The 26,949-nt window shown below is 39.4% G+C and overlaps 2 protein-coding genes across 2 annotated transcripts in view; both read left to right on the top strand.

Moving 5' to 3' along the window:
- Window positions 1-8,180, top strand: part of spryd7b (SPRY domain containing 7b) — a 10,694-nt gene extending 2,514 nt beyond the window's left edge. Inside the window, exons 2-5 of the mRNA XM_008289010.1 lie at window positions 159-275; window positions 686-852; window positions 3,552-3,654; window positions 6,939-8,180. Of these exons, the coding sequence (XP_008287232.1) occupies window positions 159-275; window positions 686-852; window positions 3,552-3,654; window positions 6,939-7,036 (485 nt within the window). The 3' untranslated portion in view covers window positions 7,037-8,180. The remainder of the gene's footprint in view (window positions 1-158; window positions 276-685; window positions 853-3,551; window positions 3,655-6,938) is intronic.
- Window positions 8,181-8,432: 252 nt separating this feature from the next.
- The window catches only part of kpna3 (karyopherin alpha 3 (importin alpha 4)), a 22,388-nt gene continuing 3,871 nt past the window's right edge, over window positions 8,433-26,949 (top strand). Inside the window, exons 1-15 of the mRNA XM_008289012.1 lie at window positions 8,433-8,569; window positions 11,836-11,880; window positions 15,848-15,937; window positions 18,570-18,599; window positions 18,726-18,778; window positions 18,865-18,960; window positions 20,253-20,338; window positions 22,798-22,884; window positions 22,963-23,132; window positions 23,470-23,514; window positions 23,673-23,804; window positions 23,953-24,081; window positions 25,254-25,358; window positions 25,642-25,713; window positions 25,993-26,155. Of these exons, the coding sequence (XP_008287234.1) occupies window positions 8,501-8,569; window positions 11,836-11,880; window positions 15,848-15,937; window positions 18,570-18,599; window positions 18,726-18,778; window positions 18,865-18,960; window positions 20,253-20,338; window positions 22,798-22,884; window positions 22,963-23,132; window positions 23,470-23,514; window positions 23,673-23,804; window positions 23,953-24,081; window positions 25,254-25,358; window positions 25,642-25,713; window positions 25,993-26,155 (1,372 nt within the window). The 5' untranslated portion in view covers window positions 8,433-8,500. The remainder of the gene's footprint in view (window positions 8,570-11,835; window positions 11,881-15,847; window positions 15,938-18,569; window positions 18,600-18,725; window positions 18,779-18,864; window positions 18,961-20,252; window positions 20,339-22,797; window positions 22,885-22,962; window positions 23,133-23,469; window positions 23,515-23,672; window positions 23,805-23,952; window positions 24,082-25,253; window positions 25,359-25,641; window positions 25,714-25,992; window positions 26,156-26,949) is intronic.

Consider the following 26,949-nt stretch of genomic DNA (forward strand, 5'->3'; position numbering starts at 1 on the left):
GTTGCCAACCCTTTCTTCTTTAAAATGTGATACACGTTTTGTCAACTAAACAATTCCTTGATTTAAAAAAGAATAAACAAATGTCAACTGTGAAATTTGTAACTTTTGAACTGAATGTTTCCTGAAAAATGAAATATATTCTTTCCTTTGTCTTGCAGGCACAGATGTTGTCATTGTAAAGAGCGGCCGGAGGATATGTGGCACTGGAGGCTGCCTGGCCAACGCTCCTTTGCACCAGAACAAAAGTTATTTTGAGTTTAAGATCCAGTCCACTGGTAAGCACATAGATTTTAGCTTTTTACCACCCAGTCTTCCTACCTCTGCTGCCTTCTTTCCCTGGCAGACCACAATTTTCTGGTGCATTCTTTGTGGGAGTTTATTATCAACACTGTCTTGTGACTGCATGCTCACTGATTCATGCTCACTTACAAAGGCAGTATTTGAAAGCACAAACTAGCTTTTCTTTGCTTTTTTTTTCCTGACATATTTCATAGTCTGCAGCTTCACTCTAGTCCCAAAACATGTTTTGCCAGGTAGCATTCACTTGCAAATGTGCAAAGCATGTGACTCTCGCATACAATTTACTGTTAGCTATCCTTTATCATAAACATAAATGCAATTTAGTCTTCACGGTTAAAAGATGGCTGAAAGTAATAGACATATGAGTGTTTTCCTTTGTGTTTAGGTGTGTGGGGAGTCGGTGTGGCCACGCAGAAAGTGAATCTTAACCAAGTGCCTTTGGGCAGAGACACAAACAGCCTAGTCCTGAGGCATGATGGCTCTGTGTACCACAATAATGAGGAGAAGAATCGTCTACCCGCTAACAGCCTTCCTCAGGAGGGTGACATTGTGGTAAGTAGTAAAATCATTTTTCTTTATTGCGTATTTAAGTTTGATGTGCTAATCTTTTAAAAAAGATTTGAGTGTTGCCAGTTGGCTCATGAAGTTGAAAACAAAGAACTTTTGTTCTGAATGTGGATATGGGTAAATTAGTGAGAAATGGGGAGCACAGACACACAAACTAAAATAATTAGCTGACATCTCATTAGTAAACCAATGGGTTTCTTTTCCAGAGCTTAATATGTTTTCTGACATGGGAGCTGAAATCAGACAATTTCTTGCAAAGTAAAGGTGCAGTATTTCTAATTCATGAATTTAAAAAAATAATATCTTGTATATACAAGGCTCCAAACTAGCTTTTTCATTAGTCCCACCTTGTCACAGGCAAACATGTGACTTGCTGAACATTTTCCTATTGATAGACACTACAATTTACCGATGTTCCATAAACGGCCCACGTTGCAGGCTGCCGTTGGTATCTGTGATGTGCTCAGAGAGGTGTGTGACCAAAAAATGACGTAAACAGAGTAAATCAGGGCATTCTAGTGTCAGATTTGTCCAAAATGAGCAGAAATAACAGCAAATGCTGGTAGCTCCGTTTTTCACGAAGGCCTCATTTTTAAGCATAAGTAACACTGAAAACTGAAGTTATAAACGTACTGCTTTCCAACACTTTGGTTATCACAGTAGCTGCCTGCGCCAGCTACAGCGACACTAATACAGTTTAATGATCATCATGCACTCGCACCAATGTAACTGCTTGAAGTTTTAACTAGCACACTCTCACTTGTTTGCAGTCTGGAGCCCTGACTTATTTTCTAAGTATTGAAATTATAATAATCTCTTAAGATGATTCCTGCAGCAGTTGTTTGTTTTTCCCCCCTAAGGCAGCTTTCCAATCGTGACAGTCACATTGCAGGGCCTGCTCCAGTGCTGCCTGGATGGCCTTGTGTTTGTGCCAGAGTTTGCTGCATGCATCCCAAATTGCTCTTTAGCATCAGATTGTAAATCAGAACTCATTTGCCATTACTCTGAAATAACATTTATTGGACTTGTTTACAAAGCTATCTATCAGGACTCAGAAGTCATTTTTAAAATGTGATTTTAATGAACACTGACTTGGGGTTGGAGCAAATGGATTGTTGGGGTGAGTTGGTGCAGCAGAAAGTCCTGTGGGCAGGCGGGTGCTGTTTGAAAGCAAATTCAGATCTCTGTCTGTCACTGTCAGTGTGTCATTATCTGTCCAAGATTATTATGTTTCTCAAACCTAAAATATACAAACACAAAAATGTTATCCTTGCTTTATGTCTAGTCCAGTTCATTTTATGACACTGGTTGGTCTTGCTGATGAAGAAACCAATGCAGCATGCTTAAACCTTGATTACTCAGGGGACCCGTTAAGTCCTTCAGTAGAACGACTGCATTTGTGGGAGCACTACTAGAGAGACCTCACCACCAGAAAGTGTCTTAGAAAGTGGAGATAAGACATTTATACACATGAACTTGTCTTATAGCTGTTGAGCAGGAATAAACTTGTTATAATTTATTTTTTTATCAAAACAGAAAATATTTTTATCAGGAGACAAATTTAGGTCAGTTACACTACCAGCTGTCACATCTTAAATTATAGGATGCTCGCCCAGTTGGGTGTATTGTTCATCTGCTGGGGCTTGTGAAGCACTACAAAGCATCATTCCAGGTCATTTTGTGTGATGTTACATGATGTCAATAATATTATAAAAAACAAAACGCAGCAAACTAGACCCTCAAAAATGTTCAAAGGTATTTTCTAAGGTAATACTGGGTTTATTTTATTAACAGTTAGTTCAAAACCAGAATAAAATGACAAGATTTCATAACATATTGCAGCCACTCAGTGATCAATCTATGCAAATCTCCTTTTCAATAAGAGATGGTGTGTGTGTCTGTCCTTATGCATGTACCTGTGCCTTTTATCCGTCATTTTGTTCAGTCTAACATTGTTATTTTGGTTTCTGCTATTTCTGCATGTGTCTGTTGTTATTATTTAACCTATAAAGTGCGCAGGGACTCCTGGAGTTTATGACTAATAGCCTGCAGGGTCATGCAGCAGTGTGCAAAACCCACGTGCATTGTTTTCTGTTTGTTTTCTCACTCCTTCCAAGAACAAGGGTCATATTTTCAATACACTGGTGGCTATTTTACATGGTTTGTCACTGATTCAGGCTACTCGCCCACACTTTGAAAGTCTTGAAGGACACAGATTACCAATTCATCAGTGCATGTGTTTACTTTTGCCTTGCTGGGCTCACTAATGTGTCATTTACAAAGTTTTTGATATGAAATTGAGAAGCAGCAACATTTGTGATCCACTAGAAAATGTTTTGGTCATGTATTTTTTTCCCTCTCATCTCACATTCTCAGCTTGGACAGAGGTGTCAAATAACCATAATTATGCAGTGATAAGTAAAGTTCAAGCTATCACAGTCCAGTAAGAGAAAATAAAACAAGAAAACAAAGCCTGCTGTTGGATTCAAACCAGTATGCACCTTGTTATGTTTCTGATGTAATCGGCTCAAATCTTGCCCAAACCTTTCCTGCTGTAGTTTTAAAATCAGTTGCAGATCAAAACTGTGATGAGCCAGGCCTACACAAAAATGTTTCTTTATGCTATTTAAACCAGATTTTAATGTGTTTCTAAGCGTGTTTGCATTTGTGTTTGTGTTCTTCAGGGCATCACATATGACCACGTGGAGCTGAATTTATATCTGAATGGAAAGAACATGCATTGTCCTGCCTCAGGAATCCGGGGCACTGTCTACCCTGTTGTTTATGGTAAGTTTCTTTGTCTTTCTCACATGCAGACTAGTTTACCATGGTTTCTTAGTCTTTGCTTTATTTTTATCTACTTATGATTGAGACAACTTTATGAGAACGTGACGGAGAGTTTGTTTAGAAATGCCATTACATCTGTGCACCACTAGAGGGCTGTACTTGTACATTTTTTACAATAGATTGCTCCTGTGGGGCTGTTTGTTTTGCTTACAAGGATTTTTATTTGAATATTTCACCTCTCCACACATCTGAGAATGATTGATGTAAACTAATCAAAACTTAGCCTTGAGCAGAAAAGGGACAGGATCAAGACATGCAGGTTTTATTCTGGTGAGAAGCTACAGCAAATAATCTCAGTAACTGGCCTCTCCTTTCCATTTGATGTTGAACTAGTCAGTGAAATCAACTGGTAGTACAATTCTGCCAAAAAAAAAGACTTGCAGGGTGTTTGTTCTTAGTGGCAGCTTTTCCTGTTGCCCTTTTACAGTAACACCGGTAAATAAAAACTTTGATTAGGTTGTTAATTTACCAAGTAGCTTGAAAATATTTCCATGTGATCAAAGGATCAACACGGACGCTGTCATAGATTTCATTGTAATTCATCTTTTTGTCTTTTTTACCATTAAAGAATTTAAATTTCACTACTTATGGAAATAATGACATTCTCACTTTTCCCTAACCTACCTATTTTAACTTTTTATTTAAATGTGCGTCATTCAATCCCACTATTTTTTTCCCCTTTGAGTTTCATCTGTAACTACATTCAATATAAATAGTTATGAATACTAATATACTGACTTTAAACTGGCTACCCACCCCTAAAAGGTTTTCACCATATGCGTTGGTGTACAGTGCCACAGTATTATTGCCATTCCTCTTTCAAAATGTGGAACACACAGTGTCGGTAGCTCCTGGGTCGGTGAATGACTTGCTTTTTGAATTGATTGCTCAGCTATGATTCACAAACTTTATCTGCTGCCACCACACCTCAGGATGATAACTTTCAGTCATAACAGTCTCAGAGTTGGTGTGTCAGTTGATTTGGGAGTGTGTGGCGCTGGTTCTCCAGCTGAGAAGCGATTTACATAATGAGTCATTCACTAAGCCGACCAGGTATTCCAGGCCACAGTTGAGAAAAACAATTCAGTACCTGAAGCTTAAAGTATTACCAAATTATAATGGTGATATTCTGTTCAAATATCAGTAATAGAGCTTTCTCACAGCCTACTTTTTGGCTTGTCGCAGAAGGAGAAGCGTAATTGAAACATGAAAAGTGACCGCATTTCATTTATGTCTTTATAAAGAACTTGTAGGTTGTTTTGAAAAGGGCTGTCTGAAGTAATGGTAATATTTGGTGAGCTGGATTCTGGGATGTTGTGCTTACTGCTGTGGCTCAGTGGGATACTGTAAGTGCCACTGTTAACGTTTATTATTACTTTTACAAGGCATTTGAGTAATTTCTAAAGAATAAATAACCCTCAGAACAAACAATGACAATGCAAAAAACCCTGCTATATGTTATCTGAGTAAGACACAGCTTAGTAATACAATATATGTTAGACTGTAGTGAACCAGCTCAGGCTGATCCTGTCAGTACTGACACAGGATGTGGCCAAACATTATCAAAGTGATCGAACATTGTAGCTGCATTTACATGCATCATGGGTTTAAATCTTTAACCCAGCTTGCCTGTTTCACAACACTCATTTCATTTCTGGGTCCTTGTGACAAAAGCACAGGTTGTACGAAACGCCATGACTGTGTCACATAGAGTCAGCACACATAATACCTGATCACTGAAACCAAATCACCTCAATGGAATTTTAACCACTGATTGTGTTATTCACACTTATTATGCTACTGTTACAGGTCCCAGTATCTCCAAAGGGTCTATGTAAATTAGAGCTGCTATAATTTATTGACTTATTGATTAGTTGTCAACTATTAAATTAACCACATGCTGTTATAATAATCTTTCGGTGTGAGTCCTTTTTTTTCTTTTTTCTTTTTTTAAAGAAAAATCACTGATTCCAACTTCTAAAATGTGATTTTTTTTAATTTTATTTTATTCTACATACCAACAAACAGCATATTTGGGAATTTTGCATGAACAAAACATTTGAGGCTTTGAAAAACACAAATTTCCCTTTTTTTTTTCTCTTCCATTTTACAGACTAACCAACTAATCAATTAATTGAGAAAATAACTGACAATGAAAACAATTGTTAGTTGAAGCCCAAGTGCATAAATGCTTCAGTAGATACAAAGGTTAAACGATTGGTATCCAACGATTAAAGTGATTACCAACTATTTTCATATTTGAGTAATTAAAAAAAATAAAAAAGTCTGATTCCAGCTTCTTATATGTGAATACTTCCATAACAATATACTTGTATATTTTTGGGTTTTGGACAAAACAGAACATTTGAAAATGCCATCTTTTTCTTTGAGAAACACTCATTGTCATTTTTCACCATTTTCTTTCGTGTTATAACTTCCAACTCGCCAATTAATTGAGAAAACTATCTGACACATGAATCGACAGTGAACATAGTTGTTAGTTGCAGCTCTGTTGCATAAATGCCTCAACAGATACATTAGTGCTGTAATAATCTATTTAACAATTCGAAACCAACTATTAATCACCAACTATTTAGATGTTTTATTAATCAGTTGTTTTTTTTTGTTTTTTTTTTAAAGAAATAAGTCAACATTATCTGATTCCAGCTTCTTAAATGTACATTTTTTTCTGGTTTGTTGCCTTTCCTGATGGGTCACTAAATATTTTGTGGCTAATTGAGAAAAAAATTGGCAAAGAAAATATTTGTTAGCCTTGGTGGAAATGCATTTACAGCAATTAAACATACAGATGAGATGTTGTCTATTTGTAGAATTTGTTTTTTTCCAAATTTAAAGCCCCAAAATTCTGTTTCCTCAATCAGTTTCTTCTACAAATGTAGGTACAGTTTTGGTTCTGTCATGTGAGCGTGCCATAGCAATATTTAAATTAAAAGAATGGGTAGCAGTGGTAGAGTTGTTTGGTAATGTCAGCTTAAACACACACAAAGTCCTGATGAGACTTACAAAGTTTGTCTCAGAATGAAGAAAACCCAGTGTTTATTTCTTTATATATATAGCTGCTAATGCTACATACTAATACAGAACAATTCATACAACTAGGAGGCAAATTATTGTGTGAAAAATATAAAGAACAATTAGTTTTAAGAGGTTGCCTCATATACTACATCTAAACTTGATTGTGTCTTCTCCTTGTGTCGTTCCAGTGGATGACAGCGCCATCTTAGACTGCCAGTTCAGTGACTTCTATCACACAGCTCCACAAGGATTTGAGAAGATCCTCTTTGAACAACAAATCTTCTAAAAAAAGGAGCACTCGAGCCTCTCTTCATGTCGTCGCCCTCCTCTATATCTCATAGCAAACCTCTGTGACACTGCAGTTTGACCTTAATTTGATATTATCATTCTGTGTGGCTTGAATGCGTCTCGTTTTGTTTCCCCACGATTACTCCGCCTGTCTACTGCTGCTCCGGATCGACGTCGGGGTACCCTCGAAGGTAACCGGGCGTTCGTTTGGGCTGTGATGGGCTGTTACAGTCTGCGCTGATGGAAACCTGTAAAATCATTACCTTGTGTCGGTGGAGCTGTAATAACTGAAATACTTTCAGTGGCTGCTTACATTCACAATCTGTGCGTAGATACCTGACTGGGGATGTGACGGTAAAATGTTCCCACTCTTCAGGATCAGAAGCCATGTTTCGTTGACATCGCTTTCCACTTTTTGAATATGTAACCTCCTAAACGCCATATTGACACCTCAGCATACACCCTGTATTTATTTGTATTTATTTGAGTTCCAGATCAAACTGGCCTGTTATGACAAAACATTTTTTTTCTTTCTTTTAGCCAGCAAAAGTTTGTGAACTAATAAATGATCAGCTCTCAACACTAACACATCGGTCAGCACTATCCTATTTGCTCCCATGTTGCCTTCTTGCGTTACACTAAAATAGGGGGACATTGCCACAATTATTTTGAAATTCACACCATTATATCAATTCGAGTTGATACAGAGATGGATTAAAACACCTGCGCACATTCCAGGAGGACAGCCGAGGTGAAGGTGCTGGGAACCGTTTAACAACGTGAATTATCTCTTCAAATCGCTGACTCTGTCTGTGTATCAAGATTACTTAATTTTCAAAATCACTCCTCTTCTTAACGGCCTCTCTTTATTTTCTTCTTTTTTTTTTGTCCAGAAATCTTGCAGTGTATTTATTCTAATATCAGAATATTACCAGAGCCGGTGCTGGTTGTCTCTGATTAGAGATATATCTGAAAATGTCAATCTGTCGTGTTTGTATTGGCATTACATATCTGCTGCTGAAGTGTGACAGTTCAATATTTCAAAAAAAAGAAAAAAATGCTTGTCTTTGTTTGCACTAATGTTACTGTACAAATCCAAATATTGTTGATTGATTAAAACTTTTTGTCTCTGGAGGCATCAACCTTTGACTCATGATTCGTGTTTATTAGTTTGTTGATGATCATTTGTCATTGTTGCGCACAAATGAGGATTTCACAGCCTCTGCTCCCAGTAAATCGCAGGTGAACGTATTGTCAGTGCGTGAAAGCAGCCGTGGAAACCAGGACAGCCCAGACAGGAGGTATGCGTTGACTCCTCCCCTCACTCTGCGATCTGTTACGTCCTCCTCCTCCTCCTCCTCCCCCCTCTCCGGAGCCAGCAGCAGCGCAGGAGCTGCCGTGCCTCGTCTTTCACGGAGGAGATCCCGAAAGCCGGAGTAACAGCGAAACCCCCCATACAGCCATGGCAGAAAACGCCGGCTTGGAAAACCACCGCATCAAGAGCTTTAAAAATAAAGGGCGTGATGTCGAGGTGAGCTGACATGTAAACGCGAGTGTAGACAACGTGAATCGAATTAGTTTTATGTAGGGGGGAAAAAAAAACGACAGTCTGTGGGCCTCGTTGGGGAGCCTGGCCCCGGCTGCAGCTGCTTGCCAGTCAGCCCAGCCAGCCAGCTAGCTAGCTAGCCCAACTAGCTAAAGAGTTCGCCATCAAAGGTGCTATCTTGTTATTGGTATATCGCCCCCAGAATTAAACGGTGATAGTTACCCAGATAACACCAGTGGCTTATCAATCTCCAGTAGCTGATGTTTGGGAACAGTAAGTAACATCACACTTGGCTCGTTGGAATTGGGAGAATTAAGGGCAGGCGATGTAGCTGTCACTGGCAGCTAACTAGCTAGTTGGAGGTACACCGGTCGCAGGCGAGGCTGGGCCCGACCGGCACCATAATCTTCATATTTGACATGTTAAACAGCCGGCCGACTCTAAGTGACGCCAGGGCTGAACCGCAAACGTCACATACAGCTGTCATTGTTGGTAAAACACTGGTTTATGTTGAATTAAATGTCCGCTCCACATCCACCCTAACCAAATATTGCCCCTCCTTGCTAGCTTGCTAACGTCAAGCAGTCGGCTAGCATGCAATACCAGGTGAGGCAGCTAAACCGAGCTGCTAGCTAAGCCACTAAACGGTTAGCCGGATGGTAATGATGGGATGACCTTAGGTTTACGGTCCATTTCGATGTGGAATAACGCTAAAAGCTCCAACTAAATAAACGCTCGTCTGTCAGTGAGAACAGACACCTTAAACGTAGTTAACATCGAGCATCGGTTAATTATAACTTTATGTAACGCTGTAATATTCTCTCAGACTTATGAACGGTTATGTCAGAACATTTAATCCAAATATACAGATCATAAATGTGTATCACATATTCTAGAAAACGCCATCGGTCGTCTGTGTACTCTGACGGTGTGGTGCCAAAAAGTGATCCTCTGCCAAAAGCTGTTTGCCATCCATGGGAGCATTTATCCTTATGTATCTGCATTATTTATTTCTTTTTTTGCCTGTTCTGTGCCCTTGATTGTTACCAATCCAGTTTTTTTTACTGGTTTTATTAGCTGTAAAGACCGGCTTACTCATATAAACCAGTTTTCCATTTGCCAAAGAAGTGATTGCAGCACCTACAATGTAAATGAAATGCTGTTAATGCATCAGAATGACTTGATTTCATTCACAAGGTTTTCAAAATTAGAGCCCATAAGATAATTGCAAGAGCTGACTTTTTTTTAATATTGCCTATAAGGTCCATCAGTAAATCAAGGTAATTGCAGGGATACTAAACAAACCCAACACATTCAGCCTAAACAATACTATATTAGTCCCCAACATTATCCTAAATGCCCTACTTACACTATAAACTAACATTTCTTTGGCCACAAAAGTTACAATAAATGTAAAAGTTTCACAAAGACTCACACAAAGTTATATGAATTTGCGTCTTTGTATGACTGTTTGATCCACATAAAAGCATCCACAAAGCAGCTGTAGGTGTATATAAACTGGTCAATACAGCTTTATAATGAAGCACGCAATCTGGTTTTGGCGGACGATCACTTTTTTGCACAACACCTGTGAATCTGCTCTAAAACGCTGGGTACTGCAGCATCATTCAAGTCACACGTCTAATTATAAATCTCTCTGACAGCATTTGTCTGCAATGCTCGTTGACATGATGACCAAAGCATTTGGTCAAGGCTGCGTTCACACAAGTGAAAGGAAGCCAGCAGCGTTAGATCCAGAGATGTCAAATGAAGCAACAAATATCTGGACTTGTTTAAATTATGTATGGTATGTATGGAATTTATCAGAAAGCATCTCTCTTAGCCGTGGGGTTTACCAACAAAGACATACTTGTGCTGAGTTGTTCTGACCTCTTGGTAATCCTGAGATAATCCTAAAACAAAGGTATGTCTGAGCAGGGCCCTATACAATCCATCAGGGTGGCTCATTGGAAGTTTCACCATCTTTTTTTCTCAAAGCACAGATCGGTGCCCAGTAAGGTGGTTGTTTTGAAACTTTCAGTCAGTCTGACAAGCACATGGCTACTATGACAGACAGACTTTGCCAAGTGCATTCCTGATGCTATTTCAGGCATCTTGGATGTCTGACCTGGGTCCTCTTAAGAGCCTCTGCATGAATTTGAGTTTTTGTAAATGGATGACTCAGACTACAGCAGGGGGGGAGAAAAAAATGCCAGTTTGGGTTTTATTTATTTAGGTCAGGCATAACAGATTGCTCTTCATTTCTGACACCATTAGGAGCAGCGTTGAATTGCAAAGCAGTCAAGTCTGACATGCTGGAGGACATCAGTTCCTCCTCTGTTTTCACTGATACCATGTAGAATCTGGTTTGGATTGGCAACGTGTTTCTATCACAGAATTGGCTCATCGAATGAAACTGCAAATAATCATTCTGACTTTTGAGTATCTATTGTGGCACCTGTATGGGCTCAAACATTTTTTTAGGCATATATTTATGGTACCTTTTTTTATTTTAACAGCTCTTATTTTGGCGACATCAACCAACAGAATTAGCCAAAATCAAACCAATCCGGTGTTCTGAGCTACATTAATTTCTCTCGATAGTCAGATCGACCTGTTGTGTTTTGGTGTTTGCTCCCCTGTTATGGGTCATTTTGTGCGGGTCAGCGTTGTGGCATTATTGTTGTTTTGCAGTGGTTGGGAGACACCTCTCTGCTCCACAGCTTCCTGAGTTATGACTGTCCTAGATTACGTAAGAGGCTATTTAGGAAGGCAACATGAACCTCTTCAAACAGTCACAAGATCTGAGACCATCTCAAACTGTTCTGGATGAAGTGGAAACCCAACATACACACAAATACAGCAATTTGTTAAACTGTCTGTCCTCGCTTGTGCTCTTTTTAAGTCGTCTCACAAACATCTAACCTTTAACTGTGTGTGGTTGTTTTTTAATGATACGCAGTGTCAGATTTATGCCTGAATTAAATCAGATAATGCCTTACTTTCCCCATGTTGTTCAAGTTTTCTCATTTTAAAGCAATGTGAGTGACAAGGTGTGTCCCTTAATGTAAAATATACAACCTGATGTCTTTTGCTCACCTATCTTGTGATGTACCCATAGCATTGCTTTAAATTTTGTAAAAAGCTACCATACATATTTCCCTACCACAGTAAAGGGTTGAATTTTTTTAAATCTACATGTGTAAGGAAACTGTTTTTTCATTTACAGTGTTTTTCCTTCTTTGTTACAGACTATGAGAAGACATCGAAATGAGGTGACAGTTGAATTGAGAAAGGTGAGAAATGATGCACCATCTGTCTACACATGCACACACACACAAAAAAGAAAAAAGCAGGCCTCTGTTAGAGTATTGTACACTGATTCCAGACCAGTGTATGTGTTGAGGAAATTGAAGATTCTGACAGGAATTGTGAGTTGAGAACGATCAGAATGCAGCGATGCAATCTGTGTACAAAACATTATAAAGCTGCAGAGTTTAGCATTTAAGTTCATTACACGTGGTTGCTCCATGTACCTGTTTGGTTGGTCCATTCCTACAAACACATACTATCTAAATTCACTTAGATTTATTCGGCATTTATGGATTTCTGCTGTTAATATTTTGGGGGTTTTTTGTACATATTCTGCAACAATACTCAAAATGATTTGTTCAACTTGCCTTCTGGTTAATGGTTTTGTCTGTCAGTTGTTGCTCATGACTGCATGTATGCTGGTTATACATACATGTATGCATGTATATGCAATCCACCTGCAAATAAATAGTCATTTTTAATAACCAGCATTTTTTTTTTCCAGCAGCTACTTTGCATTATCAGTTCGCACACTGGGTTGATACCTAGACATGTTTTCATTCTCTTGGTAGCTAGCTGGAGTTTGGCGTTATTGTTACAGACGTTGCCAAGCCGACAGCGCATCTACTAGACAACAGTCGGATTTTGTCTTTTGACAAATGGAAGAAAAATAAGATTCATTACCTTAAACTGATTACATTTGATGTTGGCCCAAATGGTGTAACTCTGCATATATACAGAAGGCATAGCGTGAGTGTCACATTGAAAGAGCAGCAGCAGCTCTGCTGTTCTGTCTGTCAACACAGGACACATTCAGGCACCTTATTGAACTATATAACTAATAACTGGAATCTATTGGACAGTCATTGTAGTTAATTAATGGTGTGAAATGCAGAAAAATAGGCTTAAAGTGTAAAAATATGCTTTGGCTTGTGTTTTCCGGGCCTATAGAGTAAGTACAATACAAGCCATCGTGCCGTCAGTGCAGACAGCTGGGTTGTGTTCCATCAGACACATGTGAGACAGGCAACTGAAAAATGCATCTGAATAAACTGCATATTTGCATTTGCTAGTGAACAATCCACAGCTGATGGTCTGTTCCCGGCAAGATATCAGACATATGTAGATCCAAAACAGACTGAATTTGCTTTTCTAAAAATATGCAATGCCAGTTTCAAATCCGTTTAGTGTATTTTCCAATACAGTGGGATGTTTAGGAAGCTGCTTGTCACATTAGAAAAATGTAGTTGTTCAAAAAAAACATACATACAAAGAGCAGAATTACCCAAATACAACAGGCTGCCAGTTACTTTACCCAGCATGTCTGCAATTTCAGCAGAGTATGTTTTCAAATTAGACTGAACTGCCACAACAGTTGGGCGAGGGTCACTTTTTGCTTCCAGACCAGCCAGTTTGTTGTGAATTTTCTGCTGCATTGGGAACAGCAAGTCTCAAATGTTTGATGTAGCACTGATATGGGTTTGGATTGTTGGATTAAAAAATGAATAAGGGGTGTAAAGTTTTAATTGGCATTGCATATTGCCATTTTGGTTCATCTGTTTTGTACTATGGACAAAAAAAAAGGATTGTTGGATCATCAGTGTATTAAATGATGTCATGCCATTATGTTCAGTTTTGAATGCATGTTTTTGTAATTCACTGATCGATCGCCTAAATTTATGACCTCTGAACGTCACACAGTGCAGATGTCATAATTTCTTGCTTGTAAATTATAGCTGCCTTCCGCATTTATTCATAACATTATTTCAGCTGAATTGATGTTGGTTTAATTTGCATTTACATGTTGGAGTTATTGCGTCTTTATAAAGAGGCATCGTCTGAACAGATGTAACTTATTGCGTTCGCTCTGCTTCTGCCACCAGCACTGACTTGTGAACAGCAGTACGCTGGTTTCACTGGTAGCCACGCCTGCCCAAACACTACCATCAGCATAATGTATCAGAGATGATGTGGTGCATGTGTAGTGTTTACCTTTGTATAATAGTTAGCATCACTCTGGTGGACTTTAGTCACCTGTTTTAATTACACTTTGTAAAATACTCAAGATGCCATTACAGTTCCACAACAAACTGGCTTTTCTTATATGTGAGGACTACACAGGGTTTTACATATTGTGATGTGATTCTGTATTGCTGCCACTTTTTGTTTTGTTACTGATAGAGCCATGCCTACACAGGATTCTTCATCTGTTGCTCATTTTTATTTTATTTTTTAAGTTTATCTGTTGGGTAGTTTGCAGTTGTTAAGCTCTAAAATGATAACATTGGTTTTGTAGCTGGAGATGTTAAGACTGATGTTTCAACCAATGCATATCCTCACCTTGAGAAATGAGGTTTGATATTAATATAATTTTTTTGATCATAAATCTCCGGAGTCAGGAGGAACTAGGCCTAGACTTCGGCGTGTGATACGACACTTCAGAGCCGCTTCATTGACGCTCACTCTGAGACACTCTTTGTGGACACTGACAGCGCCTGATGGGATATTTCTTGCCGATACTAATGCATTTTTTTGGTTAGAACTGTGAAGAGTTGCTTAAAATAGCAGATACAGCACAGTCAGTCAGATTTGCACGGACTAGAAGCAGATCCTCCAGCAGCTGCTCAGTAAGGTGAGATTTACCACCCAAATTATAGTTGCGTGTTGTGTGGTTGTCAGTCATGTATTGAGATCTTTGGAATAAGCAACAATTTTGTTTTTGTTGTTGTGGATCTTAAAGGTAAATTCAGTGCAGTTTAGCAGCATCGGAGGTTTAAAAGCTTTGAAGTGCTTTCTCTTTGTGGGCTGAGAAATCAGCTTTGTCATGCACCTTTTTAGCTTGCTGATTGTTATCGGGCTGTTTTCATCATTGCACAGTTTGTGGCGGATTTTGGTGTGTCGCATATGAGAAATCATGCACATCGTAGCTGGGTTAAGAGTTCTTTGTTTCTGTGCATATTTGACAGTGAGAAGTATCATCACAAATAGCTCACACCCAGTGACTTTGAGAAATAAAGACGTATCCTGCGGGATTATATCCATCATAAAGTCGAAGCTAGGACGTTGTATTTGTCTAAAAAGTAATTTTAGTCGGAGTCATCTTGACAAATTCCTTGATTCATGTGATGTTGTTGATGTGTTAGTCTCCTGGAATAGGAAACACAGGTAGACACTGAAAGGGTGAAAGTGTCCTCAGACAAAGTGAGAACTTAATTTAAACGTGCCTGTTCCAAGTGATGGACCGTTACATGAGCGTTTTCCCCTTCAGAAATGAATATCTAGGTGACACTGGTTCACAAGCAGAGGCACGGCTTGCTATAGGGCCGTCCGAACTTGTGATTTTAATTACCATGAGTGCCGCCGCCGCCGCCGGTTTTATACTTTCAGTGATAGTCTGAAAATACTGGTAAACAAACAGCCATCGGCAGATGCCTGGAGAACAGCGGCACAGTCAGGGGGGGTTAAAACATAAAACGTCAGAGCTGTGGGGAGCTGAGGTGGTCTCACGTCTAGCGCATTCCATTTAGCTGGATCAGAGCAGCAAGAAGCACTGCACTAGCTGATTAGTCATCAGTGACGCACATCAGCATGATGCACAGGAATGTAGGGCAAGGGAATCTCCTCCTACCACTGACTCACATGGCCTGTACGTTGATACCGAATGAATATGTGCTTGATGGGGTCGCAGTGTGTGTTTAGGGTTAAAGTTCAGCGTCCCTCAAAGATGTGTGTGTGTGTGTTTGCTTTGTGGATTAGTCTGCAGGCAGTTTTCTCTGGATTAACCTTTTCGAGCAGGAATTCTGCCAAGAAGCTGTTCTCCATAAAGTAAAAGTTTAGATTTTTTTTTGCGGTAGGCCTAGATTCGCTGTGACTTTAAGAATTCATGAATGCATTAATGAACGCTTTCATCCCCACCCCTCATCCCTCTTCTGTCTTTTATCCTCTTGTCAGAACAAACGAGACGAACATTTACTGAAGAAGAGAAATGTCCCGCTGGAGGAGAGTCTGGAGGACTCTGACGTCGACTCAGACTTCAAAGGAGTAAGTGTGGGTGTGTGGTGGGTCTGTGCTTCAGTGGGAGAGATGCTGTGCGACCAGGCTATCTGGGTAACGTGTCTGAAGAGTTAAAATCCAGAGGGCACTGGATTTTATTTACAGTGCATCGTGAAGATTTTCAACCCCTTTCAAGCTTTCTAGTCTCCTATTTGAATGGATAAAATGAATTTATTCTAATCAATCTGCAAACCGTGCTTCACGCTGACAATGCAGTGAACACCTCGGTAGGATTTCAATCAAATAAAAGCATGTGCTTTTTTAGTTTTTGCTAGATTAATTTTTCTTATCTTTTTAGACAAATGCCATCTCTTTCAACCTGGTTTGTTAGTTTCGTAGGTGATCTTAACTTAAAAATAGGAGGTTCCCCATTATTCGGTGAGTCACACTTCTCATGCATTGCAGGGAGGATGAAAGAGCTTTCCGAAGAAAAGAAAGAATCTAAACTGGTGCACTGTCTTGCAAAAGGCCTGAAAACCGCTGATATTTTGCGAAACTGAAGAGAGATCATCAATCTGTGAAAAGATTTGAGAGCGATTCTGAACATAGGCCAGTTCTGTCAGTTAGAAGGTTATTAAGGAATCTATCACACAAATTGTTAGTGTTAAACGGGCAGCTGTAGAAAAGAGACTGTTGTGCAGCCAGTGAGGTTTGAAGCTGCTCCATCCTCTTGATGCAGGATCCTTTAGAGCCTGGACGTTTGTACTTAAAGCTGAGCCACCCCTAAAACATTTGCAGAGACTCAAAAATGCATGAAAAACTCATTTTGAAACAGTTTTAATCACCGATGACTTCTGTGCTACACTGGCTGGTCCAGATGGTTAAAGACTGTCTATAAGGAGAGATGATCTCAGCTGTCGGTGCCTAAATGATCATTTTAAGATATACGGTGATCATAACCGGAGCTTTTCTGCTGCGGTGTTAAAGAAGAATTGTGTGTAACCGTATAAAATGATTTTCATGGCAGAGCATATAACATCCCATAATGCGCAAAACACCACTAAGTTGCTATGGGAATATATGGAGAACATATCCAAGATTGTTCGGAGACATCCTTCAAGTGAACATGTATGAGAGTGGGCGGTAGAATACCTCGAAACAGCTGTTGTGGGAGGCAAAGCTGCCATCCTTAAATGAAATACAGGCATAAACTATGCATGAACCCTGAAGTTCAAGGGGTTAGAAAGTTGTTAAGGTGATCTCAAAGCGAGCCGATTGATCAGCAATCCGATCTATGGATTGTCTGTTAATGCAACTCTCATACATAAAACAGATTTTAGTTTTAAGTCCATTATTACATGTTTTCACTCTGAATTCTGCGTAGCATTTTGGGATGATGCATTTTGTCCTGTAAATATAAATATGTATATTTGTGCTATACCATACTAAATTTGTAGGTTTTAGGCACTTGAGATGTTTACATAATTACCCATCATGCAGTCCTACTGGGGAGGCATCTCATCAGTGCTTCATTCATTCTGCACCACAAAACCATGACTCCTAGCATACAGCCAGCTTTGTCCAGGACTGAAAAAACACCACAGAACCCGATCTCAACATCAACAAGTCAGTCTGGGTTTACAGAAACAATTGAAGCAGCCTAAATCCACCAAACCATGGCAAGCTTTCCAAGACGCTTGGAGCAGCCTACCTGCCACTTGAAAAAAACTGCATGCAAGTGTTGTTTTAAAGGCAAAGGGTGGTCGTGGCAAAGACTGATGCAGTTTTTTCTGTTTGCTGCCCTTAAAAGTATTAATGCCACGACTTGGAAACCTATAGATCAACCTCATCACTCACAGAGGCTGACATTGGATGTGTGTTAGTCCTGCAGTGGATAATCAAATTGTACTTTGTAGCTGGATTTAGCAATAAAGAAATGCTCGTGATTCTAGCCTCTAATCACCTTAATATCATATTTATCCAGACTTTGAAGATGCATTGTAAACACAAACGACATACTGATTTGGATGAGGCGATAGTTTCTGTGCATCAGAAACTAGATGGATGCAAGGCCATGTTTGATGATGTTTCAAATCCTTACAACGGCGCATTTGGCATTTGGCATTTCCTGTTTATCAGGGACGTCTGTGATGTGATGAGGTTGATTCAGCTTTGCATAGTGAAGCTGTAGGGTTTCTTGATGCGGGTTTTTAAAAAAATGTTCATTCATAACTTAAGTCTCAGAATTTTACTTCATGATCTGAGAATATTCAATTTTTTTTCCTCATAAATATGTGATATTTTTCTTGTAAATCTGTTACTAATCCATCTTTTCCAAGTGATTTATGCCTGTTTTTTTCTTGTTGTTGGTTTTCATTTCTTTTTTTTGCCTACAATGGTCATTTCACCCAGTGTTTTTTGCCTTGTGTGTAAAGCATAGAAGAGCTGTCAAAGTCTCATGAGAGCTGTAAAGCACCTGTTATCACCGTTACATAGCAGATATGTCTGTTCCTTATAAAATACAGGCTATTAACTATCAAACCTGTATATAACACAACTAAAATGCACCATTTTGTATAAGTTTGTAGTGTGCGTTTTCAGCTGGTTCTTTATTTTGTGATTGTAGACGATAATGTGCTTAGCATATTGTAACAGTTCTTTTGCATTTCTCTTTGTGCAGCAAAATGTCACGCTTGATGCCATCTTACAGGTAAGAGTTTACATCATTCAAGGTTTCAGTCATGCATTAACCTTTCCCAAACGTCTCAGCAATAGCATCTTAACTGTTGGTCAGTTATGTAGTAGTAATCTGTACTATGGTTACTTGTCACTACAGAATGCTACCAGTGATAATGCAGTTATACAGCTCAGTGCTGTACAGGCAGCCAGGTGAGTTTCCCACAAAACACACATATATACAGACAGCAGCTGTTTTTGTATATTCTGTTCTTAATTTTGTGTCTCCTTTTTATCAGAAAACTGCTCTCGAGTGACAGAAACCCTCCCATTGATGACTTGATAAAGTCTGGGATCCTGCCCATTTTAGTCAAATGCCTGGAAAGGGACGACAAGTAAGTCTGCCTCCAAAGCAGTCTGTAGTGTTTAACTGTGAGTGAAGACTGCTGTGCATTTTTTTTTTCTTTTTTATAGATTACTGATGCTGCTGCTGCATCAGGTTTGTGCTCCAACAGAGGCTTTGTGTGCATGAGGCTGTGTTTCCCACTGTGTCCACACGTGAGAGTGTGTGGAGGCATGCAGGGCAGCTGGCTGGTCCTCTCAGTACAGGCCAAGCCAAATATATCAACATTCCTGTCTCTCGGAGTTCCCCAATTCCCAGGACCTTGTGTTCACTGAGGGGGGAGTGATTGAATAGTAGGGCTGGAAGAACATTTAAGGAAGAAATTGTAAGGGCTTTACCATAACAACCATCAGCAGATAGCATCATGTTAGAATCGAAGCTTGTATTGGACATTTGTTGTTTTTACATTCTTGCGTTATGATGCATGAGTAATCATTGAGAAATAATAAACAGAAAGCAAAGCTAGTTCAGTTTGACATACAGCTTCACAATAAACTGTGCTGCATGAAAACCAGCAACGGCAGCACTTTAAATGACATCTGTGAATGTATGACAAGGCAGAAATAAAGCTATTCAGTCTGGAGGTAACTACAGTGGCTGGTTACAATGCAAAGAACACCACGCCCTGTTTACTGCTTTACATCTCAGCTAAAGAAGATAAAGCTTCAGGAAACAGTAGGAACTCCACATCATGGTCGACTGCCTGATGAAACGTTTAATGGGGTAGACCATCCTCTGCCACATCTTACTAGCATTTGGCTCGTGGGTGGTGTGAGGATCACTTGCAAGTGTGTGATTTCTAATATGTTGTGTTGCATCAGTTTTTCGTAAAATCATTTCATGATCGTCCTCCATTTTGAGCACAGCCTCAGCTTGCAAAACTGCATGATATCTAGACCACGTATCTGGAGTCACATGTTCTCCACCACAATGTTTTTGTTCGAGGTTTGCACTTATAGTATGAATTATTATTTGTCTTTGTATAAAGAGACCAGTTCTATCAAACTGTGTGCCTTTATGAGCAGCACAATTTTGATTAAAATAGGTTTGATATGTATGTTCCAAAAAGCCTTTTTGATACTGGAAGGCCCAAAACAGACAAGTTTATTGTCTAGGTGGTTGGTGCTTGGAACCAGCCTTGAAAAACATGTAACATGTAAAAAAAAAAAAAAGTACCAATTATGCGCATCTATATTTATCATTATTCATTTCCCCCTTTCTCTCCCATCTGCTGTGTAAATTAAATAAGCTTTAACTGGTTTTTGTTTTCTTTCTGTCTTCCAGTCCCTCTCTTCAGTTTGAGGCAGCTTGGGCTCTGACCAACATTGCCTCTGGGACGTCAGCACAGACTCAGGCTGTGGTTAAATCCAGTAAGTTGACCCCACATTCTGTCTTTCCCCAATGTTACCCCTTCAGTCTGTGTTTATACACTGTCTGCAATCTGCCAAGCAAGCATATTTATTTGTTTCTTCACTCAGTGAGGCACAGTTATTCTTTGGATGTTGGCTTTCTTTCAAAGTAAGAGCGCACTGTTATCTAATAAGAACAACATGACTGCATAGTGGAAAACATGATCAGTATTCATAAGATAAGCTGCCTGTTACAGAGTTGTTACAACTTTGTGTCAAACTAAGGAATGTCACATACCTGAAACATACCCGAAATCACACCCTGAGGGTAAATGTCAAGACCTCAGTGACTTTGTCTCCTGACAGTGCTCGTAAAGTTTTTTCAAACAAGATGACGATATCCCTGGTGCAAGCTTTGTAGCTGAAATAGCACTGTTAGCATTAATGGTTAATTTAAAGTAAATGTGAATATGTTCACTTGTGCTAATGGGCATTTTTCATTTTATTTATTTAATACTTGACAGTAAACACATTTCCTTCTTGTTCTTGTTCTTGTGATTATTATTATGATTAAATAAGAATTATGGCCATTAGGGATGCGTGTTTACATTTTTTCAAAGCAAATGAAAAAAAACATCTGTTGTTGTTTTCTCTGCTGTATTGTTATATCCATAAAAGTCAGCAATTTAAAACATAAATATTAAGCAAATGTCCCTATACCTACCTATTTAGACTTAACTGTTGCATATGCTTACACCATTTCTACATAAAATGTCTACTGATAGCAGCATGTTCAACAGCAATGGAGGGTGATCCGTTTACACAAAAGCATTTAGATAGTGTTGAGAATTGATCGTCTGTATTTGGAAATGGTATGAGCCCAAGTCACAATGACTGTAGTAATGTGCGTGAATTGAAAAATAAACTTGAAGCCTTCTGGCCACGGCTATGTGCGTATAGTGCATGTGACACGCAAGCTGTTAGGCTGATGGCGTAGATAAGTGTACTAATTAACACAGAGGCCTATTGTTCTGTCAGATACGCAAAAACGCAGCTGAAGCGCTTTATTTGTGGATACAATGTTTGTTTTTAGCTTGTTCACAATCCACAATAATTGGCAAGGGAAGCACCAAATGTCAGTGTAGAATTAGCTGCCTGTGTGATGGAAACGTGGAAAATAACCCCCGTCGGCCCCCAATAATCATCATCTACTCCCTAATTCAGCTGCACATGTTGCAAGTTGCCAGTGTGACTACTTGAAAGCACCATTCACAAAACAAGTTCAAAATGAGTTACAGGGTCACAAATTTCCATTCATCTCCATGGAAACGTGTGAGGTGGTGTAAGGCCCATTTCATTTCATCCCTTCACAGTCCAGGCAAATGGTGGACATTTTGAATTCAGCCTTAGAGTACACATTCCTCAGGAACAGGGCCGGTAACCAGTTCAGAATCAGTACTTTTTTCTTGATAACCCTACTTAGGCTCAGATTAGGGCCCGACTGATTTATTAGCTGGCTGATTAAATCGGCCGATTACAGCCCTTTTCAAAATAATCATCATCGGCTGGAGTTTTGCTGATTAAACGCAAATATATTCTTAATTTTTCATAAAACAATAAATGCTGTTAAGTGTCACAGTCGCTTTCGTACATTCATTTTGTACAATTTGATTTTGTAAAAAGACAAATATTCTCCAAGGCGAAAGTGTATAAAACACTTCAATCAAATTTGACTCAAGGAGATGACAAAAATTAAGATAGCCTACGAACATACAGCGGTAAGATCGCTCACTCTGCCGCAAATTCTTAAACCAGAACAGCGCATAGAGCTTCACTCTGACGGGTTTTCAGAGAACTACAGAAACAACTTTTTAAACTTTGTATCCAACTTTTTAACTTGCTTATTTAACTTACATTTTTATTACCTTATTCTCATCAACTTTAAAGACAGCACAGTCTTTGAGAGTGCAGGACGACCGTTCATCACTCCGTCAGCTGTGTGTTGAGGCGCATTAAGGAGGAGCTATTTGTGACTATTAGATATTTAAAATGCAACTCTGTCAAAGATGACATGTTTTGACATCTGAGAAAAGGCGTCTCTGGTTTTTTATTTTGGTTCATATGAGTCATGACTTCATGGCGAAGAAAATAATGGAGTAGAGAAAATGTGATTTAACGTTAAAGGGCATCAGAGGGCTGCATATGTAATGTTTTGCCAAACTCATTATGTTGCCTATATACAGCATACACCTGTGGCCTAAATCTAAAGATAAATTCATCAGTACAGCTGGCAGCTATACTCATGCATGTTCCATAGAAAGAAAAATGACCAAATATCGGAATCGGCATCGGCCTCAAAAAATCCATATCAGCCGGACCCGAGTTCAGATCGGATGTTATGTAGAGAAGATGTGACACAGTAATGGATATGTGTTGTCAGCTTGGGCAAGTTTTTGATGTGTTGATGTTTGTGCGTCTAGATGCAGTGCCCTTGTTCCTGCGACTGCTACACTCTCCTCACCAGAACGTATGTGAACAGGCTGTATGGGCTTTAGGAAACATTATAGGTAAGTGATAGAAGTGTGTACAGTATTTGAAAGCAACTATGCAGAGTTATGTTAACCTGCGTACATCCTCCCCCCCAGGTGATGGTCCACAGTGCAGGGATTACGTCATCGCCCTGGGCGTGGTCAAGCCCCTGCTCTCTTTCATCAACCCATCAATCCCCATCACCTTCCTCCGCAACGTTACCTGGGTCATCGTTAACCTCTGCCGCAACAAGGATCCACCACCACCCATGGAGACTGTGCAAGAGGTGGGTGTGTCTGTATGTTTGCTTGTGCGCCGGCTTTTCATGTGCCAGACAGATGGATGTGTTTCTTTGCAGTTGACTGTGACACTGCAGGCTGAGTCACAAAGAGCTTCTGCAGCGCCTTTTCAGTAGCCAAATCAGCCTCATCACCCAGGAGAATTTCTGACTTTAAAGCTCTTTTGGCATCAATTGGATTCTGGTTGACAGCTTTGTCCCTGTGTGACTCTTTTTGTCTCTTTGCACTGCCCTGTTTTTTTTTTTTTCTGTCTTACCTTCATGTATCCATCTATTCCACTGCCTACGTCCATCCCACTCACAACCTACTTTTCTTTCCCTGCAGATTTTGCCAGCCCTCTGTGTGCTAATATATCACACTGATATAAATGTAAGTATCAGACTCAAATGCGAGTGTCCAAGTGTCCTTTTGTGTTTACTGATTTATATTGATTGAAACAAACTCTGTGCATTGTGCTGTCATTTTACCCACAATGCAAGCGGCATAATGATTATGAGTTCTTATGAGTTGTGTGTATTTTTGCTCAGATCCTAGTAGACACGGTGTGGGCTCTGTCATACCTGACGGACGGAGGCAACGAGCAGATCCAGATGGTCATCGATTCTGGAGTTGTTCCATTTCTTGTGCCTCTCCTCAGCCATCAGGAGGTGAAAGTTCAGGTAAGACTGTTGTTTTTAATGACCTAATTCATTACTTTTCGCCTTCTGCCGGCATTTACAAGACCACTGTTATTTTTCATCCTCCTGGAATTAATCAGTAAAGCAATTTCAAGTTATTTGTTGCCCCGCTTTTTGCCCCCAAACACAGACGGCAGCTCTGAGGGCAGTGGGAAACATTGTGACAGGGACGGACGAGCAGACACAGGTGGTTCTCAACTGCGATGTCCTCTCACACTTCCCCAACCTGCTCACACACCCTAAAGAGAAGATCAACAAGGTATTACACCACAGCCTTCGTGTTGTTTTTGTTGTGCAAGTCTGGTGGTATCTTAAAGCTTTGCATGAACGTAGGATTACGGTATGTGCGCCTCAAGAATCGCCGTGAAGTTCAAGGCGCTTATGAGAGAGAGATCTGTTTCACTGTCAGGAAGTATAATATTACAGGAGCAGGTTTGTAGTCGTGTTCCATTACATATTCTCTTACATAGCAGTGCACGAGCTTATAGTAGAATTACTTTTTTTCATGTAAAGAAAACTGTTACTAACTACACTTACTAACCCACATTTAACTGTCTAAACTACAAGCGTTTTTTTTGTTTTTGTCTTATTTCTCTTTACTGTGAGCTCATTTTTCTCTGCAGCATAAAATCCTTCACCTCTATGGAAGCAGCACAACCACGAACAGAAGTAGAGAGAACTAAAATTGATTTTATGCAGCATGAAACAGTTAAAATATCTTAAATCATTTAAAAAAGGTGAAAAGGAAAAAGAAAATTGAGTTTCTTTAAATCTTTATTTGACAAAAATGGAAAAAAGCTAGAATCAACATGTACAAGTGTTACCAGCACTAGAAAAAGACAAACCTACATATTCTAGATATTTTATTACTTGCACCAAGGAGTGTATTTTTTTAATTATCATTTTAATTTTTACATAATCAAACTTCTTAAATGAAAAATAAGTGGTTTTGATTTGATATCCTGATTTTATACTTAAATGTAGCCGTTTTTCCAGATGAAAAAGCAGCACAATTAGTTGGTGGGGAAGTTAAAAATTGTACGATTGTTTCTATTTTCATAGGTTCTTGCTATGACATATTTTTTAATAACATCCCATCCAAACCCTCTTGCAGGTGTTGGGGTTCAGTGGATTAATAATGAGCGAATTACTTTTAAATCATTCACTGAAATCAAATCATTTTTAAAAGCAGTAACATTGGCCTTGTCGTCTTCAGTCCTGTGAAGGTTTGCATTCATTGAAATCCAAACACAAACCTATACTTTACCGTAGCTTTGACTGTTTAATAAATCAGGTATACAAGACGTGAAAGTTGAGCACAGACCGTGAGTTTCTGCGCTAAATCCAGAAATGACTCATGTTTGAAAGAATATTTCTGTGCGTTGAGGCTCCAGTGCTGGTTGTGAGCATTTGCTATTGGTGTGTTTGCAGGAAGCAGTCTGGTTCCTGTCCAACATAACAGCTGGGAACCAACAGCAGGTCCAAGCTGTGATCGACGCTGGGTTGATTCCTATGATCATTCACCAACTGGCTAAGGTTTGTCCATGGTGGAGAAGCAGGGGGGAAAAAAATAAGCTTTAGATTTACTATGCTGTATTTCTGCTGAGTTTTCTCCACAGATGATGCCAGACCCTAAATTTTTTAAAAAGTAAAATGTTGGCGTTACTTGACACTGACACTGTTCATGTTTTGTAGTCAGATAACCAAACGACTCTTGGTAAATGAAATGGACACTGAATGTGAAAGTGGCCTAGATTTTCTGTGCACCTTGGCAGTATGCTGTTGTAGTACATCTCAGTGACAGCCTGGCTCTCTACAGGGTGATTTTGGCACTCAGAAGGAGGCAGCATGGGCCATCAGCAACCTCACCATCAGTGGAAGGAAAGACCAGGTGAGCAAATTTGCCGATTGTGCTTAACAGTATTTGTTACTATCAAGGAGATGTATATTTTTAAATATTTTATTTAAACTTCAGAACCCTATTTAGCATGCCAGACATATAGGATTTCATCATTTACACTTCATCACTGAAGGATGAAGCTAGGCAGTGTTGACTTGTCAAGTTATGAAGTCATTGTGAGTGAATTGCAGAGACACTGTCCACACTTGTAACCATGTTCCTATGTTGTAATCAAGTATGGATGTGGTGTGTATGTGTGGGTTTGTGTAGGTGGAGTTCTTGGTGGAGCAGAACGTCATCCCTCCGTTCTGTAACCTGCTGTCGGTGAAGGACTCCCAGGTCGTGCAGGTTGTCCTGGACGGCCTCAAGAATATCCTCATCATGGCGGGAGACGAAGCCAGCACTATTGCCGAGATCATAGAGGAGTGTGGAGGTCTGTATTTGACAGATATGGCTGATGGTTTACCTCAGTTTTTTTTTATTAATCCCAATACAAATTTAAGGTGTTTTAGGTTTTATTTCCTTCCCCAGAGGACTGAATCCATACATTTGTTGGTTTATAATTTTCCATTTCCTAACCCTCTGAACCCCCAAACAAAAGTGATCCTGAATGCAGTGCTACTCTTTAGGAAATCGTCGGAATTACACCATTTATCAAAGCAAGAAACTGTAAAAACCTGAAGAATAATATTTTTAACTTTTAATGTCCTTGAGCTAGTTGTTTCTTTTTTAGTGTCATCTGCAAAAAACAACCAAATCTATCCTAAAAAAATAGGAATATTTCTTCAAAAACACTTTATTCTACATGTCTACATTTTTTAAAATGCCAAAGATAACCTTTTGACAGTAACTAGATTTTGTGAAAATGATTCTGTACTTCTCTGTGCAACTGAGAACCTTTAAGTCAGCGGTCCCCAACCTTTTTTGCTCTACAGACTGATTTTACGCAAGAAATTTTTCTACGGACCGGTCATTGCACACGTTAAAATAATTTTAGTTTAGTTTTTTTTTTTAGATTAAAAAGTTTCACAAACGAATAAAATTACTTGTTAAATATGTGTTTACTTTTTCTGCATTGAGTCTCTCCCACTTTCCAAAGAGGCTCTCCAGAGACGTTTGTGTTTTTTTTATACATTTTGGCAGCGATTAGACTGAAGGCTTACTTGAACGGCTGAGCATGAAAACTGACAGTCAAGTGCGGGAAACAAGCACAGACGGAAGTGACGG

The sequence above is a fragment of the Stegastes partitus genome, unplaced genomic scaffold, assembly GCF_000690725.1.
Source record: "Stegastes partitus isolate 25-593 unplaced genomic scaffold, Stegastes_partitus-1.0.2 Scaffold587, whole genome shotgun sequence".
NCBI lineage: Eukaryota > Metazoa > Chordata > Actinopteri > Pomacentridae > Stegastes > Stegastes partitus.